Here is a 15,299-nt window from a genome sequence, read left to right as displayed (position 1 = left end):
ATGATGCAAACATTACACAATACTTTTATTAAATATTGTTAAAATACAGTGTTGAGCTGATATAAAACATTAACAAGTGAACTGACATGGGACGTATAAAACATCTGAAGAAACATTTGTTACAGGGCTCTGATATTTATTTACTAGTGTTCTGAATGGACCCTCCCTCTATAATAAGTGCTTTAATTATGCTCGTCGGTAGCTTGATAAACTGATAATTTGATTTACATATGAACATAATACACTCTTCTGGGGTAAGATGTACTTTCACTCCACTGCACACAATGAAAACCATTTTGCAGCAAGAAGAAAATAACCAGATAAAAAGTAACGCGTGTTAACGAAGGAGAGAAGTAATCGTCTCAAACCTTTCCAGTGCCATCGTTAGTAAAACATTCAGCATCAGTTGCTCAGGCTGGATGAAACGGAGCTCTTGCTGTCCGTCTCTGAGTCTGTCTCCTCGCCGCCGCTGCTGGCTGCTCTTTGACCTGCTGGTCTGGACCTGGATGTCTCCATCACACCTACAGGCTCTGGAGCTCCTCTGCTCTGGCAAGCTGTCTGTCCACTCACTGACGAAGGGCTGCTTATCAATGAAGGGACGCTCTGCAAAGAGAGAGATTATTACAACAGTCAGCAGAGGTGTTTTTTTAAATAGAGCCAAGAGAAAGTGAAAGAGGCTTTGCTTTTTCTAAATTTGCACAATGAGTGAATATTATATACATTGAAAAGTATTTCATGTCTCCATCTGCTGGTGGATTAGAGTATGCATGCATAGTATGATGTTAATTCCACTACAGAGATGTGATGATCACTAAATTAGGTAGGGGAAAAAAGTGATTAATAGTTTGTAAATTCTTGTATAACCTAGTGTTAAAGGCCAAGTGTTTAAATGTAACCTACCAGTGTTTCCTGACTCCTCATCAGCTCCTCAATCTCATCATTCCAGCCGAGCATTTCGGCAAACCTCCGCACTGTATCCTCCAGGTCACCCAGCTCAACGCGGTCTCCTCTTCGCAAGGGGACCTTCTCAAAGGGACCCACAGCGTGTCGGTTCAGGAGGAGCCGTGGCACAGTGGAGCGCACTGTGTTCACCAGGCTGGCGAATGGCTCAATCTGAAACAGTGAATTTTTGTTTGAGCTCAGGGTTTATCTGCTCACAAAATGTACTAGAACCCATTTTAGGAACTGAATGCAGATATCAAAAATATTTACCTGTAAAGATGTGCCCATAATGATCAGCAGGTCGGCTTTGCGGAAGTCTTTAGTGTGGAGGAAATACTTCTGAGGGAGGTCCTCGCCAAAAAACACAACGTCAGGTTTGACTGTTGCAGCGCAGAATGTGCATATGGGGACGTTATCGTTCATTATGGCATGCTGCGAAACAAACACATGAGGACAGCATTACATCAACATCAAATGCTGCAAATTATTATATTGAATTAGAATGTTTTTTTAACAAGGGGTCAGACATACCTTAGCCTCCTCTGCAGGGTATGCAGTATAACACAGGTGACAGGAAGCTGTGGCAAAACTACCGTGAGCTTCCACAAGCTTTTCATCTGGGATGCCACACACTGTGAAAAAAGTTATTGAATATTATAACAGACATCAAGAGCAAACAAGAAAGTTAATTCTGGGAAATAAAACAGAAGTGTCAAGTTGTGCAACTACTGGTCATGAAAAAGAGACACTGCACAAATCCAGTGTGCCTCCTGGTGGTGCGTTCACAGACATACTGTACATAGGAATACTATCATATTTACATTACAGAGTTTAATTTCTTAGTATATTTTTTCCCTTTAAAATCTCACTTACGTTTCTCCAGTCCATCGATGTTCTGAGTGTACATTCGGAGCAGCAGGCCTTTGTGATGAAGCATGCGGATGAAGTAGTGTATGTAGTTTGGTCGGTGACGTCCGGGATACAGAGCCTTGGCCAGGGAGAAGAAGGGCTGCGGGTCGTTGGAGAAGTAGTCGATGTTGAAAATAGCTTCTGGGTAAGGGATGTTGTACTTCTCCAGGTTGGCGTAAAGACCTGTTCCTGGAGTCCTGAAAATGTGAAGAGACATTTTGACATTATGGTGATGCTTTCAGTAAAGAGCAGGTAACAGTGAGTCTGGACAGTTTCTATATTCACTGAACAGGTTTACACTTCAGGTAAAAAGACTCAGCAATAGTAACGCGACGATGGAGAGGAGGGCGGAGAGAACAAAATTCGACAGACACCAACCTGAAGTCTGGGATGCCGCTGGCTGTGCTGATTCCTGCTCCGGCCACCACCACCACGTTCTTACAGCGGCCGAGCTTCACCAGCCGGGCCACAGAGGCCAGACCACCCCGGGATGAGGACTTAGCAGCTAACGCAGATGGACTGTCCTGACCAGAGGTGGACCCAGAGGAATGAACAGCCAGAACAGGGTCACTGCTACCTTCAGACATCTGTCCTTCACTGGAGAGCAGGACAGGAAAAGACACATACACACAACTTGATCCATATGTGACATACCTGACAAAATTACCTGCAACAAAAATGATTTTATATTAAACAGTTTATGTATAACCAAGAGACATAATCTCTTTACAAAGAGTTTTTTCAGATGAAGATTAGATTGTTTTGGGGCGAGCTGCAGAGTGGTGGAAATATCTGCCATAGAGATGTCTGCCTTCTCTTGAATATAACAGAACTAGATGGCTCTCGGCTTGTGGGGCTCAAACCACCAAAAAATGTAATAATAATAATAATAATAATAATAATAAACTTTATATATATGGCACCTTTCAAAACACAGCTACAAAGTGCTGTACAATAAAACTTAACACATTTGAAACACAAGGGGAATAAAACAAATAACATGTCATAAAATGTCAGCTAGTAAAAGATAAAATAAGGCCAAAGGTAAAATCAAGATAATAAATGGGAAATAAAATCAATAAGATAGCAGAAAAATAGACAGAAAGCTCAGATAAAGTCAGGATATGTTTTTAGGAGAGACTTAAACGAAGCCAGTGACTCAGACAGCCTTATATCCTCGGTCAGGTCATTCCAGAGCCTTGAGGCCCTGGTTGCAAAAGCTCTGTCCCCTTTGGTCCTCAGCCTGGACTCTGGGACAAGCAGAAGACCTCTGCCCGAGGATCTCAAACTATGCAGAGGTAACAGGTCTGAAATGTAATCTGAAACTGCCCAACTGCATCACCGCGCAGAAGGAAGCGTGCATCTACTCATGGATGAGAGGCTCATGACAACACGAGATGTAAACATTAATGGCGTCCTCCTCGGCTGAGCTGTAACGTTAGCTAGCTCAGTGGTGCTAGGTGAGCTAGCAGTAGACACATTGCTTCCACTCCAATCTGGGGATTTGTACCTGTTGCATGTATGTTCAAGTGTGCGTATATGTGGGTATTTGTGTATACGTATGTGCATGTACTTACTAATAATAATGATAAACGTGTTTTTTTCTGTTTGTTAATCGCTGATCTTGGTATTACAGTGTGACCTCCTGCTCTAATTCATCTTCTCATATCATACATTTTAAAAAAATCAAGTAAAGGTTACTGTAATATGTCCGCACCTTATGGGTAAACCGTCCTGTCCACTCACACTCATCTGACTGAGGTCCTGGGCCAAAGCAGAGTCTGTCTGCTTCCTTCGCTGCTTTCCATACAGACCCGACCCAGAGTCCTCCTGGGTCTCTGCGGGGTCGTTGTGCCTGGTCTGAGAGCTGGAGCTACGGGTCATCCTGGACCTGGACCTGTTCATTCCCACACCTGCTGACAGCAGGAATAAAAAAATCATTCAGCCTAAATTAAACATCAATCACTGTAAAACAGGTTTCCTTTCCTCTGAGCTATCAGGACAAAGTGAGACTGTTTCCAAATGACGTTTAAATGTCAGACATGAAAACATGTTTTTGTTGTGCAAAATAGAAAATATTTTAATTTCCCTTTTTTTTTTTTTAAAACTGCATTAATTATATACCGACTTGTTTTCAGTGATTTGCTCTGCCTCTGTCCCATATTTAAAAAGCTGTTACACTGAAATCATCCTTTTCTCTTCGCTCCCTTTGCACATAGACAGGCCGAAATGTTTTAAAACTGTCAACTGTTGAACAAAAGGTAATGGCTGCAATATATATTTAGCGCACCCCCCCCCCCCCCCCCCCCCCCCCCCCCCCCGCTCCTCAGCAGCTATGCTAATACAGTCCACAGCTGTGGCAGCTTTACTGTTGAGGGAAAGTGGAGGGTAAGGCGGAGGGGTGAGGGGGTGTGAGAGTTAAAAAGAGGGGTGGCAGAGGTGAAAGGGAACCGTAGATTGACTGTGTGTCAACAAACCCAGCTGGGAGAGAAAAGAGGATGCCCCCTAACGGCCCCCTCAAACTGAGGAAAAGGGAGAGAAGGGGGGGTCCAGAGATAAATGATACGGAGGCGGGATTCAATAAAGAGGGAACAGAGGAGTAGAAGAAGAAGAAGAGGAGGAGGGGGGGCTTCTTTTCCAAAGCTATTCTAGGCCTTCAAACAACTTCCATGAGGAATGAGTGTGAGTGATCAGGGAGAGGCAGCGGACAAGGAAACAAAAGAGCTACAACCCATAAAACATGACTGCTTCAGAGGGCAGCAGGGAGATAAGACCAGCTTTTCTCCAGCAGCACCTTATCGCCCTCCGGAGGGGACGGGAGAGGAGGAGAGGGGTCACTGAAGGCTTACAGAGCAGCCAAAAACATTAAAAAAAAAACATAGCAGCCTTTGGGACGATGTCACCTTAAAGCTTTAACATTAACATTCTAAAAAAAGTATTATTACCAAGTTAAAACTGATGCAAGCTTCTAACAATGGTAGATGACCCTTTGAACCATCTTAAAAATCTCACATTCTCCAAACTACTTTCATTTTCTGCACTCAATCTTCTCTCACTTTGCCTCCTTGAAGGCTGAAGCCCCCACATTACTACTGTTTTCTTCTCCCTGCACATCCTAAAGAACTATTAAAAACAGCGGGAGGGTGAGGGTCTCAGCTTTTGTCTGGACTCCTCTCAAAAAGACACTGCTGAGTACAGGCAATAAATCACCAGCCCAGTTATTAAGGTCTCACACAGATGGTGCAGTGTACGTCAACACTAGGGACTGTGGGCGATTAGTTGACTAGTCGATTAATGTTGCTACTCTGACTAGTCGGTACCAGAAATACTAGTTGGTTAAACCTATTATTAAAACTACTATTATTTTATGTGACTGTGTTCACCCAATGAAAGACTTCTCTTCCTAAAGAATATCATTTTCAGTTCATGTTATTCACTAACTTTTATTTAGTGAGTTGTTGTCTTGTTTGTAAGACTATGTGCAGTGTTCATAATGCACAGTGCAAAGTGTAGCACATTTCAGCGGCATTTAAAGTACGATTTTGGTTACTGAAACGTGATTAACGATTTCAAATGGCACTTTAATGCAGTAATGTTTTGGACAATGTTTAATCTTATTGATTAAATTGCGCAGAATTTTTTCTCTTTTCTGAGTTTTTTCTTACTTCTACACTACTCCATTAGTCAAAGTTTGAACTTTTTTTAACCCTTTGAAACCTGGAGCAACATCAATTTACTTGTGCTGCTTTCAGATGCCTTTCACAAGTATTTAAACCTTTGAACTTTGAGCAAATTGGTGCAATTTCTTTCAAAACACGGGGAAAAAGGCAATGAGCAACTTGGTAAGACATGTCCCACAAATTGAAAATATATATATTAAAAATGTATTTTAAAAAACTAGGGGAAAAAAGAAAAAAAGCTGCAGAAAAACTACATTTATAATTACATTTTAAAGTAATGTATTTATATTTTAATTTTCAAGCACTTTTCTAGGTCCTTTCTGTATTTGTTTGTTTTTAACTTTAGTTTCCTTTGTTTGTTTGTTTTTAATATAAACTAATTTTGTTGTTTTTAATTTTCTCGTTTTACCAATTTATGGCTAATTTTTTTGGTCATTTCTTCTTTCGCTCCTATGTTTTTGAACAAATCAAGCCAATTTGCTCAGGTTTCAAAAGGTTAATCAGAGATTAGTTGTTGGGAACGCCCCTGGTTAAAATGCCTTCTTATCATACCTGGAGAAATTACACTTTAAGAAAAAGTCATGCACACAAATGACGTAAAATAAAAAATAAAGTACACAAAGATACATAAAAGAAGTCTAAAGAAACCTAACAATCAGTGTGGCTGCAGAAAACTGTGGTGCGGCAGCAGCAGGGTTACAAACAGTCAAAACAGGAAAGGACGTTGTTGACAAAATGGAGGACACTTCAGCAACTAAAACAAATTAAAATGATTTAAAGTTATAATAAAAATCATCCCTTGTACAGGTGCACAAAAGTTATTTTTTATGACATCAAACTGCTTTTCAGTGTTTTAAATGCCCACTTTTTTATCTGATAGAGGCCTAATTGTGCCACAAACACCATTATCATTCTTTAATGACAAATAAATCCCTGTATAAATGACAAAAGGCTTAAAAAGGATTACTTGGCCTTTCACACTGCTTGTTCTCGCAGCTCTCCCCAGTCAAAAAGCTGAGTGTGTACCAGTACCGGACCACCAGCAGTGTCGCTGCTCATATGAGGGTTACAGTTATCTTATTAGGACAGTTCTACAACACAGGGCACACCTCAGTGGTCACCAGTAACCCCCCAAAAAGCCAGGCTAATGGATAATCCCTTTACAGCTCCAGAGGCTGGGACCAGAAGACAAACACCAGCGAAGAGCAGTGGGAGGAAAATGCGACAGCAGATTCTCCTCAACATTTACTGCTCACTGAGGAACAGGAGCTCCTGTCTGTAATGTTACAATAATGTGACATAGGAAAAAGCCCAGAATAAAAAAAATTAAAAATGAGACAAATAAATTAAATAAGATAATTTCTACTTTGAAAACAACTGTTTTGATACATATTATAACTTTAACAATATATGATTCCTGTTTGTAAACTCTTTTCAGGTTGATATAGTTGACGGGAATGACTTTTTTAAAATTAAATTAAACTATTTTTTTAACTAAACATTTGCTCTGTAAAATGTCAGAAAACAGTAAAAAATGCCTATGACAACTTTCCAAAGGCCAAGGTGATGTCTTGAAAATTTGAAATTACTTGTTTTGTCCAACCCACAATCCAAAACCTGAAGTTATTTAGTTCATAATAAAATAAAACAGGGGAAAAGCAACAAATTGTCACATTTGAGAAGCTTAAACCAGCAATTTTTAGCATATTTTGCTTTGAAAAACTTCAATAATCATGTCAAACCTCTGACACCTGACTTTTTTAAGATAATTGATTAAAAGGACATTCTTGGCTTTTTATTATTTTCCTTATTGTACGCTCTTATGTGTCTACATATTTTAATGTAATGTGCAATTATGGGAGGCCAAACTTCTACAAACATTTTTACTTATTTTATTATTTTTTTCCCTTTACCTCTACCTCTCTGGATGTGTACTTACAGTATATTATAGCACTTTTTTCATAGTCATTCTTGAAAATGGAGAGAAATAAATTACGCGTCAATCTAAATGAAACCAAGGCTGAGAGATTATATAAAACTATTTAAAATTACAAAATCATTATCTCTGAAAAACCTTGTTTTTCACTGCTTGTATATCCATTTGTATCGACTGTGAGTGTAATAACACTGCATTTCAAAATACAAAATATTTTTAAAAAAAGAGAAAAACTAAAATAATCATTAAAATTGTTGTTGATAAATTGTCTGTCAATTGACTCATCTATTTTTTTTCATCAGGTCTACTTATTGTGAATTAAAACAAACTAGAATTTGAACAACAAAAGCAGTATTTTAGAGATTTGTTTCCACTGTGTGGTCCAGTGCTATGAACTTATAACCCTTTACTAAACTGAAATAAACAGTCAACACATCCAAACCCTCTGTCACTGTCAGCAGCAGCAGCCTGAAGCTGTGGACAGTCCCGTCTCGAGAGTTAAAACCATGTACCTGCTGCCTCTTGACTAAAACGTCACGTCAGCTGTGTCTTAAAGGAGATTTGGTTAAGTTTAATGAGGGGCTTTTCCCCTGCAACCCCGGCGTTTAACCCTCCACTTACAGCAGAATTGAGGACAGCTGACTTTGATCTCTGCTGCCCCCCCGACACACGGATGGCAACAGGCAGCCCGGTCGCCAAGGAAACCTCTTCATTACTTAGTTGGAGAGGCAACAGCTCTATGTCGTCCTTCCCCACCTGCTCACTAATGACATATCACTCTGTGTAGCATCTTTGTTGGACTCTCAATCTGACACAAAGCAGCGAGCCCTAATTTGTGTTAGTTTATTGTTTGCTCACACGGAGGCGGAGGAGGGCGGTGGAGAGCTAATGCTGCCCAGTGGTTTGATGGCTAACTAATGTCTCTTGTCCTGTTACTTCTCGAAGGACTCACCAGCCCCAAATTAAACACCAATCTAACAATAATGGGGTGTGATGTTATTTGTACAACCGTGTAGATTCTTTGAGAGAACAGGATCTGAAAAACAGACACTGAGCACAGGTCCACTCTCACCCTGACAAAAATGTCAAGCCATAACTCATGATACTAGAAAGGGCTGAGTGATGTGGAGATAATCAATTATGTTGATATTTTTTGACCAAACATTGTCACAATATTGTAAGGTTTACTATTGTTTTTGATAAATAATCATCAGTAATGTGGATGTAATGACTAAGTGGGTAAAAGCAAATATTAGAACAGTCTGATAAGTTCAGAAAAATAATTCACTTTACTGTGATGCAGCCTTGAAAACCAGGAGACGAAAATATTTAAGATATATCTAAATAATATGATAATAATATATTGTCCTGCCGTAAAACTACACATACAGACATACAACAGAACAAGACACAGAAAACAAAAAATATATGCTGCCCAGTTAATTAAAGATATTCAGGGCTGCATCACACCACTATTTTTTTAATAAATTAAGTAACTGTTTAGTCTAGAAAATGTCAAATGTTGACTGTTTTGTAAAACACACTGATATTTATTGATATGTATATATATATATTTCAATCGTATAAAGCAAGGATGCTCAACTTGCTTTGCATGGGGGCCAGTTATTAAATAAACATTAATAATTAATATATGAATAATATAGCTACCTCTGTCGGGGGATCGGGGGGATCCTCCCCTGGTACTTTATTCTTTTAAATAAACAAGCTGCATGTTGATGCTTTTTAAAAATGCACTCTGGCACCCCATTTACAATAAAAGAATCAAAAAAAAAAAAAAAATCTGTGAATCAGTTCATTTTTGTTGAGAATTAAAAAATGGTCAGCGGGTCACCCAGCACCCAAGGGCCACATTTGGCCTGTGGGCCACAAGTTCAGTATCACGGGCATATGGCAAACAAAATTCACAAATCCTCTTATTTGAGAAGCTGAAACCAGCAAATGTTTTGGTCATTTATGTTTGAGAAATGCCTTTAAAGCTAAAGTTGGTAACTTTTATGAAAATAACCTTTTGTCATATTTGCTGAAACTGTCACTATATTCACACAGTCGTACATGTGAAAAACATCATGTTCCTCTTCCTCCTCCTTATAGTGATTCTGATAGCATTTGCTGTTAATCACTGACTCATGAACTGCAGTCAAAATAGGCATATGAATCAAGATTCTGTTGCTGCATTGCCTATCTCTATAAATGTTTTCAGAAACATATTTAAGTGTACCGCTCCGGCCTGGTGGCAGCGCTTGGTTTTTGCTCTACTGTTTTCAACATGGCGGCCGGGTCTCGGATTGTTTTCTCAAAGATTATAATTCTCCTTTAGTTCTGTGTGAAAACAGTGACACTTTCAACAACTGTGACAAAAACATTTTTTTTTATAAAAGTTACAAAATACAGCTTTATCACAACAAACTGGTTACCAAAATTGTTTCCTGAAGATGGGTTTTAGCTGTTGATCGAATGATTAATCGACTAATCAAAGAGTTATACTAAGAATGGGCCTTTAGAAAGCACAATAGTTTTAACCTTTTTAAATATAAAATGGGGTCACAGGGGGGCTGGAGCCTATCCCAGCTGACATTTGGGGAGAGGCAGGGTACACCCTGGATAGGTCGCCAGACTATCACAGGGCTCATGGAAAATGAATGAATGAATGAATAATTGAACATAAAAAGGGCCATTACCTAGCCTGTCAGCAAGGCATGTCATTGAGGACACATCAGTGTGTCTAACTGTGTGTGACCTAATTCAGATTTTTAGAAAAACAAGAAGAAGAATCACTTTTGGTTGTGCAGAGCTGCAAGAATTACTTGCAGTCAGTCTCAGATCTCACAGAGGAGTTACTAACAGTGAGGCTACAGTGGCACCTGCTGGGACCAAAATCTCATTACACACAAGGTATCTACAGGTGTCAGGCACACTTTTTAAGACCTTTACGAGATAATTTTTAACTGAAATTAAGACAGATTTTTGGACAAATCATCTTTTTCTTATTCAAATATTGCAGGTAAGTATAAAGGTAAGTAGCATATATGTGGTCCTGTGCAGAGGCAGGTTTTATGTAGGAATATGGTTATTATTAGAGTAAGTTAGGTCAAGTTTGTGCAACTATAAAGTAAAAAGCCAGTATTAGGGTCAGTGGTTTGAAGATTTGTATCTGTATTTGTAAATGTGAACTTTCATACAAAACAGCTTGACTCATTTTGAGAAAAATATATTAAAAGATGGATAAATTACATTAAATATATAATGCTTGTGTCAATTAAGACCTTACAAATTCAAATTAAAGAAAATGTAATAACCTTTAAGGCCTATAATTTATAAAACTGAATTTGATACATTTTTAGACTTCAAAGGACCTGCACACAGGCCATGCACATGAAAACTATCAACCCATACACTGTGCTAACTGTAACAGACTAACATAGGATGGAGCCATTCATTATGTAATCTGTTATAAATCAGTTTACCGAAGTGCAAGTAGATTCATTCATGGGCAGATCAAGAGAAAGTTAATTAGAAATCTTATAACTGAGTAGAATTTTTGTTTTCTCTTTCTCATTTGTAAATGATTATAAAATGGCTAGCATTATGTTGTTTTAGATGCAGATTAAACTGAGTAATAAGTCTTGTGATGGACCTCATAGTTTGTTTTTTTAACATCACATACAGCGGTATTGTACATTTTATACATATTCATAAGACTGAATAAGCCACTGAATTAGGAGAACCATCTGCATCTGGGACATTTACTGAGTACAAGCATTACTGGATCTGGTTATACTAAAGATCCCCTCCAGACATGTTTTACAATCCAGAGTCTATGAAAATACAAGATGTCTCCCCTCCACTCTCAGTGTATTTGACCTAGAGCCTTTAAAAGGACAGTTCACCCCAAAATAAAAGTACATATTTTCCTTCTTACCTGTGGTGCTGTTTATCAATCTAGATTGTTTTGGTGTGAGCTGCAGAGTGTTGGAGATATCGGCCATAGAGATATCTGCTTTCTCTACAATATAATAGAACTAGATGGCACTTGGCTGGTGGTGTTCAGAGTGCCAAAACTATACATCTGAACTCAAAACTCAGCAGCAATGTCTCTTTCCAGCAAACATGACCCGGTTACACAAGCAGTTTCATGTAGGAACTATTTTATTTCTACTGAACTACACCCACTAACTGAAGAATTGCGCAGAAGGAAGTGTGCATCTAGTGCAAGACGAAAACATTAATGGCGTCCTCCTCAGCTCAGCTCTAACGTTAGCTGGCTCAGTGGCGCTGGGTGAGCTTCCCTCTGCACGGTGATACAGTTGCTGGGAGTTACTTAGTAGAGAGGAAATAGTTCCTACATGAAACTGCTCACAACACGGTCTGTGGATTATCTTACATAACCAAGTCCTGAGTTTTTGGAAAATGACATTCCTGTTGAGTTTTCAAATGTATTGTTTTGGTGCTTTGAGTACCACAAGCCGAGGTCCACATAGTTCCATTATATTCGAGTGGTATTGCACAGGTAAGAGAAGAATGTGTATATTTGATTTTGGGGTGAACTGTTGCTTTAAGTATCCACATCACACTTGTTTAAGTTGCATACTGAACAATGACTGGCTGTCAAACTAGTTGTGATGTCACAAATCCTGCTCTTACTACACCTACACCTCTTAAACAAGGATTTCAGGTGAGTACAAACAAACTTTCACCTTCAGTAGCTAAATGTGAAACAGTCCTCTAGTGTCAAACTAATCAGGCAATCGTTTTGTCAATGAAAAGTCAGAAAATGATTTAAAATGTCAATCAGTGTTTCACAAAGCGAACATACCCTGTGTAATTCCCCAGAGACAAAGGTGACTTCTTCATATGGTAGATTTTGTCCAACCAGCAGTCCAAAAATCAAAACTATTCCATTGAGTATTATGTATGACAAGGAAAAGCATTAAATTCTCACATTTAAGAAGCATCAACCAGCATATACTTGGCTTTTTGCTTAAATAAATTACTAAAACAATTATTTGACTATTAAAATAGTTGCTACCCATTTTCTGTCTATCAACGAATCGATTAAATGACTTATCACTGCAGCTGTATTACACAAACCCCTCTGCAGTGAGGCACAAACCCCCAGGTGACACAACAACAAGAACAACATATATTTGACTGGAGGGGGGCTCTGCAGGAATCACTGCCATTGTTATTAAACGGTGGAGCTCCACATCCCCAGACCTCTAATCATAATAATAATAATAACACATTAACGTTATATTAATATTGCTATTAGCTACCTGTCTCTCTAGACGGCGGAACTTTTGAATGCTGACCAGACGGCGACGACACACTGCAGACTCTGTTGGGCCACTCGGTTTGTTTCACATCCAAAAGGAAACCAAACGTCTTAATCTCTAAACTCTTATAATCTACGAGCCTCTGCAGTCAGGAAACATCTGCTCCAGTCGCAGTAACAGTGTCTCCTCTTCTCAGACACATGCACTTTATCTACATGCAGCCTGGAGGGGTGAGATTTAGGGAAAGAGACGTCACTCTGCCGCTGTTTCCGGGTACTAAATAAGTCATTACGAATACAGGCGGGAAACAAGAGCTGGAGTCACGTGGTGCTCTGTTTCCGCTTTCCAGTACCCACTGTACCCATACTACCATACTATATAGTGTGCCAGAAAATGATTTAGTACGTCCCAATATATAGTATGTCAAATGCAGTTTGCCAAAAATGCCAGGATGTCCAACTACATCCGGTCTGATTTTGCAGCATGCAAGCCAGCATGCTGTTCTGGTTATCCTTTCCCACAATCCTTTGTTTTATCCCCATGGTAACGGATATATGAGCAAGAGGGTAAAAGTTGAGGGTGTAAGAGAGTGTATGAGGAACTAGTATGGTCACTTGGGTGCATACTGCACGCAACAGTGCATACTTTTTAAGGGCAGCTGCAGTATATAGCCTACTAAAAGTAAAAAGAAAAAGTATGCGATTCAGAACGCACCCCCTGTGTCAGATAGGACTCAGTGATGGGGAGACATATTGATATATTTAAATGTTTTAAACCTTTTTAAATGGTCAAGTATTTATACTTTCTCCAAAATATGGTCAGTTTCTCCAGGAGAGTCTGTCATAGTACCTGAAGGTTCAACAGCAAGTGCTTCCCTCCCGAAAAAACTTCTGTGCAATGCATTACCAGTAATCATATAGGCCTATAAGTTAACATTATTAAAGATAAAACATAGAGTGCCTCAGGAATGAGTCCTAAAATCTGGAAATGAGTAAGCATCTTACCATTCTTGGTTCTCTCATCATGAAGTAAATGGGTTTTTGGTTAGACACCTGAAATAAGGTCTGTGGTTCACACAAGCTTAAGAGACTTTTACGTGTTGTTTATTGACATGAAATAAGTCAGTGCCCCACTCGTTTATTTTGAAGCTTTTATGTCTCTTAATGGCGGTTGCTATTAAGTTGCTAACTGAGATTATGGAACGTCATCACCCCAACCATGGCTGACGTTGAGTCATACAACATTGGTCATAAAAGTGGTGTGTATTTGTGGAGATTGTCATGTTGTACATAAGATGTATCATAAACATTTGTTTGCCACAGAGCTTATTTTCTGCAGTGATCCAAAATCCAATAGAAAATTCCCACAGGCTTTTTGATGAAGGATGGTGGGTGATGCTAACTCCCATGTTGGCCTACAGAAAAACATCATCCCTGAAGCACTCTATTTATTTTAATGCATTGAATCAGCTTCTCACTTGTATGTAGGTAGGCTATGTAAGCTCAATACAATGTTATAGAAAAGTCACTGACCAATGATCTGTCGTTGTTTAAGGGGCAAGTACAGGCCAACAGGAAAGCTGCTCGGCCTTGCAGCAAATTTTTCCCAGTGGCCACTGCGGGTTTGCAGCAAAAAAAATGCCCTGTGGCACAAAAAGCATTTTCCCCATAGACCACCACTGTAAAAGAGACGTCTGTAAAACTGTTGACAAGACACATCCAACTGTAGACAAGGTCAGTTATGACTCTCAACACTTTTTATGTTTGTAAAACTTTTCTCAGCCTTATAAAAGTGATTTAAAAATCTGTGACATCATCACAATGTAATGTTCATGAGCTGAGTGGTAACTCGCAGGAAAAACATTATTGTGCATATTCAGTGGGCTGCAGGAAACTAGAAAATTATATTGCCGTATGTGCCAGGTGAGCAACTCCATTGAAATGAATAAGCACCATCTTGGGTATGTAGTTAGTATTAAAGTCTATGGGCAAGTAACAGACGTCCCAGTTACCTCCGCAGCCTGGTGCTGTATTCATGTGGTGTCAGAATAATTTGAAAAATGAATTCCCAATCATATTTCTTTGCTCACCTGATCTGTTCCCTTTGTTTTCCCTTATTAACAATTTGTTTAACCACTCTGAGCAATGAAACAACACATCTTCTTTGAAGTGTTGATGTTGCTTCCACATTAAACATTGAGCACATCCAATTACCAGTTTCAGATGCAGCAAAACGGGACAACGATTCTCTACACATCAAAAGAAAAAAAGCATCACTCACAGCTTTTAAAAACAGTGTTCAAAGTAACTCATGAGTCAGCAGAAAACCTCAGCTTCCTAGCAGTAGGCTAAAACAAAACATAGAAATGAAAGCTTCAGCTGCAGATGACAAATATTTACAATGGAAGAACAGGCTGTACAAAATTCTACAAACAACTGCAATATTTTTTTTACATCATGACAAGGCCTCTTCTTACCCCAAGCATACAAGCATGGCTTTGAACACAGTGAGGTCACAAGTATGACCATCCTTGGAGCA

The 15,299-nt window shown here is 39.2% G+C and overlaps 1 protein-coding gene across 4 annotated transcripts; it reads right to left on the bottom strand.

Moving 5' to 3' along the window:
* Window positions 1–4: 4 nt before the first annotated feature.
* On the bottom strand, window positions 5–13,026 carry LOC117261914 (NAD-dependent protein deacetylase sirtuin-3). Of its 4 annotated transcripts, none has more exons than XM_033634508.2 (8): window positions 12,762–13,026; window positions 3,569–3,767; window positions 2,230–2,448; window positions 1,816–2,048; window positions 1,474–1,574; window positions 1,213–1,374; window positions 901–1,113; window positions 5–603 (listed from the first exon to the last, which is right to left on the bottom strand). In XM_033634508.2, exons 2-8 carry the CDS (start codon window positions 3,754–3,756, stop codon window positions 403–405), a joined length of 1,317 nt encoding a protein of 438 aa, XP_033490399.1. In that variant the 5' UTR covers window positions 3,757–3,767; window positions 12,762–13,026; the 3' UTR covers window positions 5–402. The 4 variants fall into 4 exon arrangements, with proteins under 4 accessions (XP_033490399.1, XP_033490398.1, XP_078024118.1 ...); XM_033634507.2 differs by having other exon boundaries at window positions 3,569–3,764; XM_078167992.1 differs by lacking the exon at window positions 12,762–13,026 and adding an exon at window positions 11,408–11,914.
* Window positions 13,027–15,299: the final 2,273 nt, after the last annotated feature.

Source organism: Epinephelus lanceolatus, chromosome 5 (genome assembly GCF_041903045.1).
Source record: "Epinephelus lanceolatus isolate andai-2023 chromosome 5, ASM4190304v1, whole genome shotgun sequence".
Lineage (NCBI taxonomy): Eukaryota > Metazoa > Chordata > Actinopteri > Perciformes > Serranidae > Epinephelus > Epinephelus lanceolatus.
This window is presented reverse-complemented; position numbering and strand designations above follow the sequence as displayed.

Bases quoted from the DNA above. Each gene is read 5' to 3' on its own strand.
- LOC117261914 (XM_078167992.1), bottom strand. From the start codon at position 11,474: ATGGCCGATATCTCCAACACTCTGCAGCTCACACCAAAACAATCTAGA. The intron at 2,049-2,229 runs GTTGGTGTCTGT...TCACATTTTCAG, and splicing joins AGCGGCATCCCAGACTTCAG to GACTCCAGGAACAGGTCTTT. The intron at 1,114-1,212 runs GTAAATATTTTT...TCACTGTTTCAG, and splicing joins TTATGGGCACATCTTTACAG to ATTGAGCCATTCGCCAGCCT.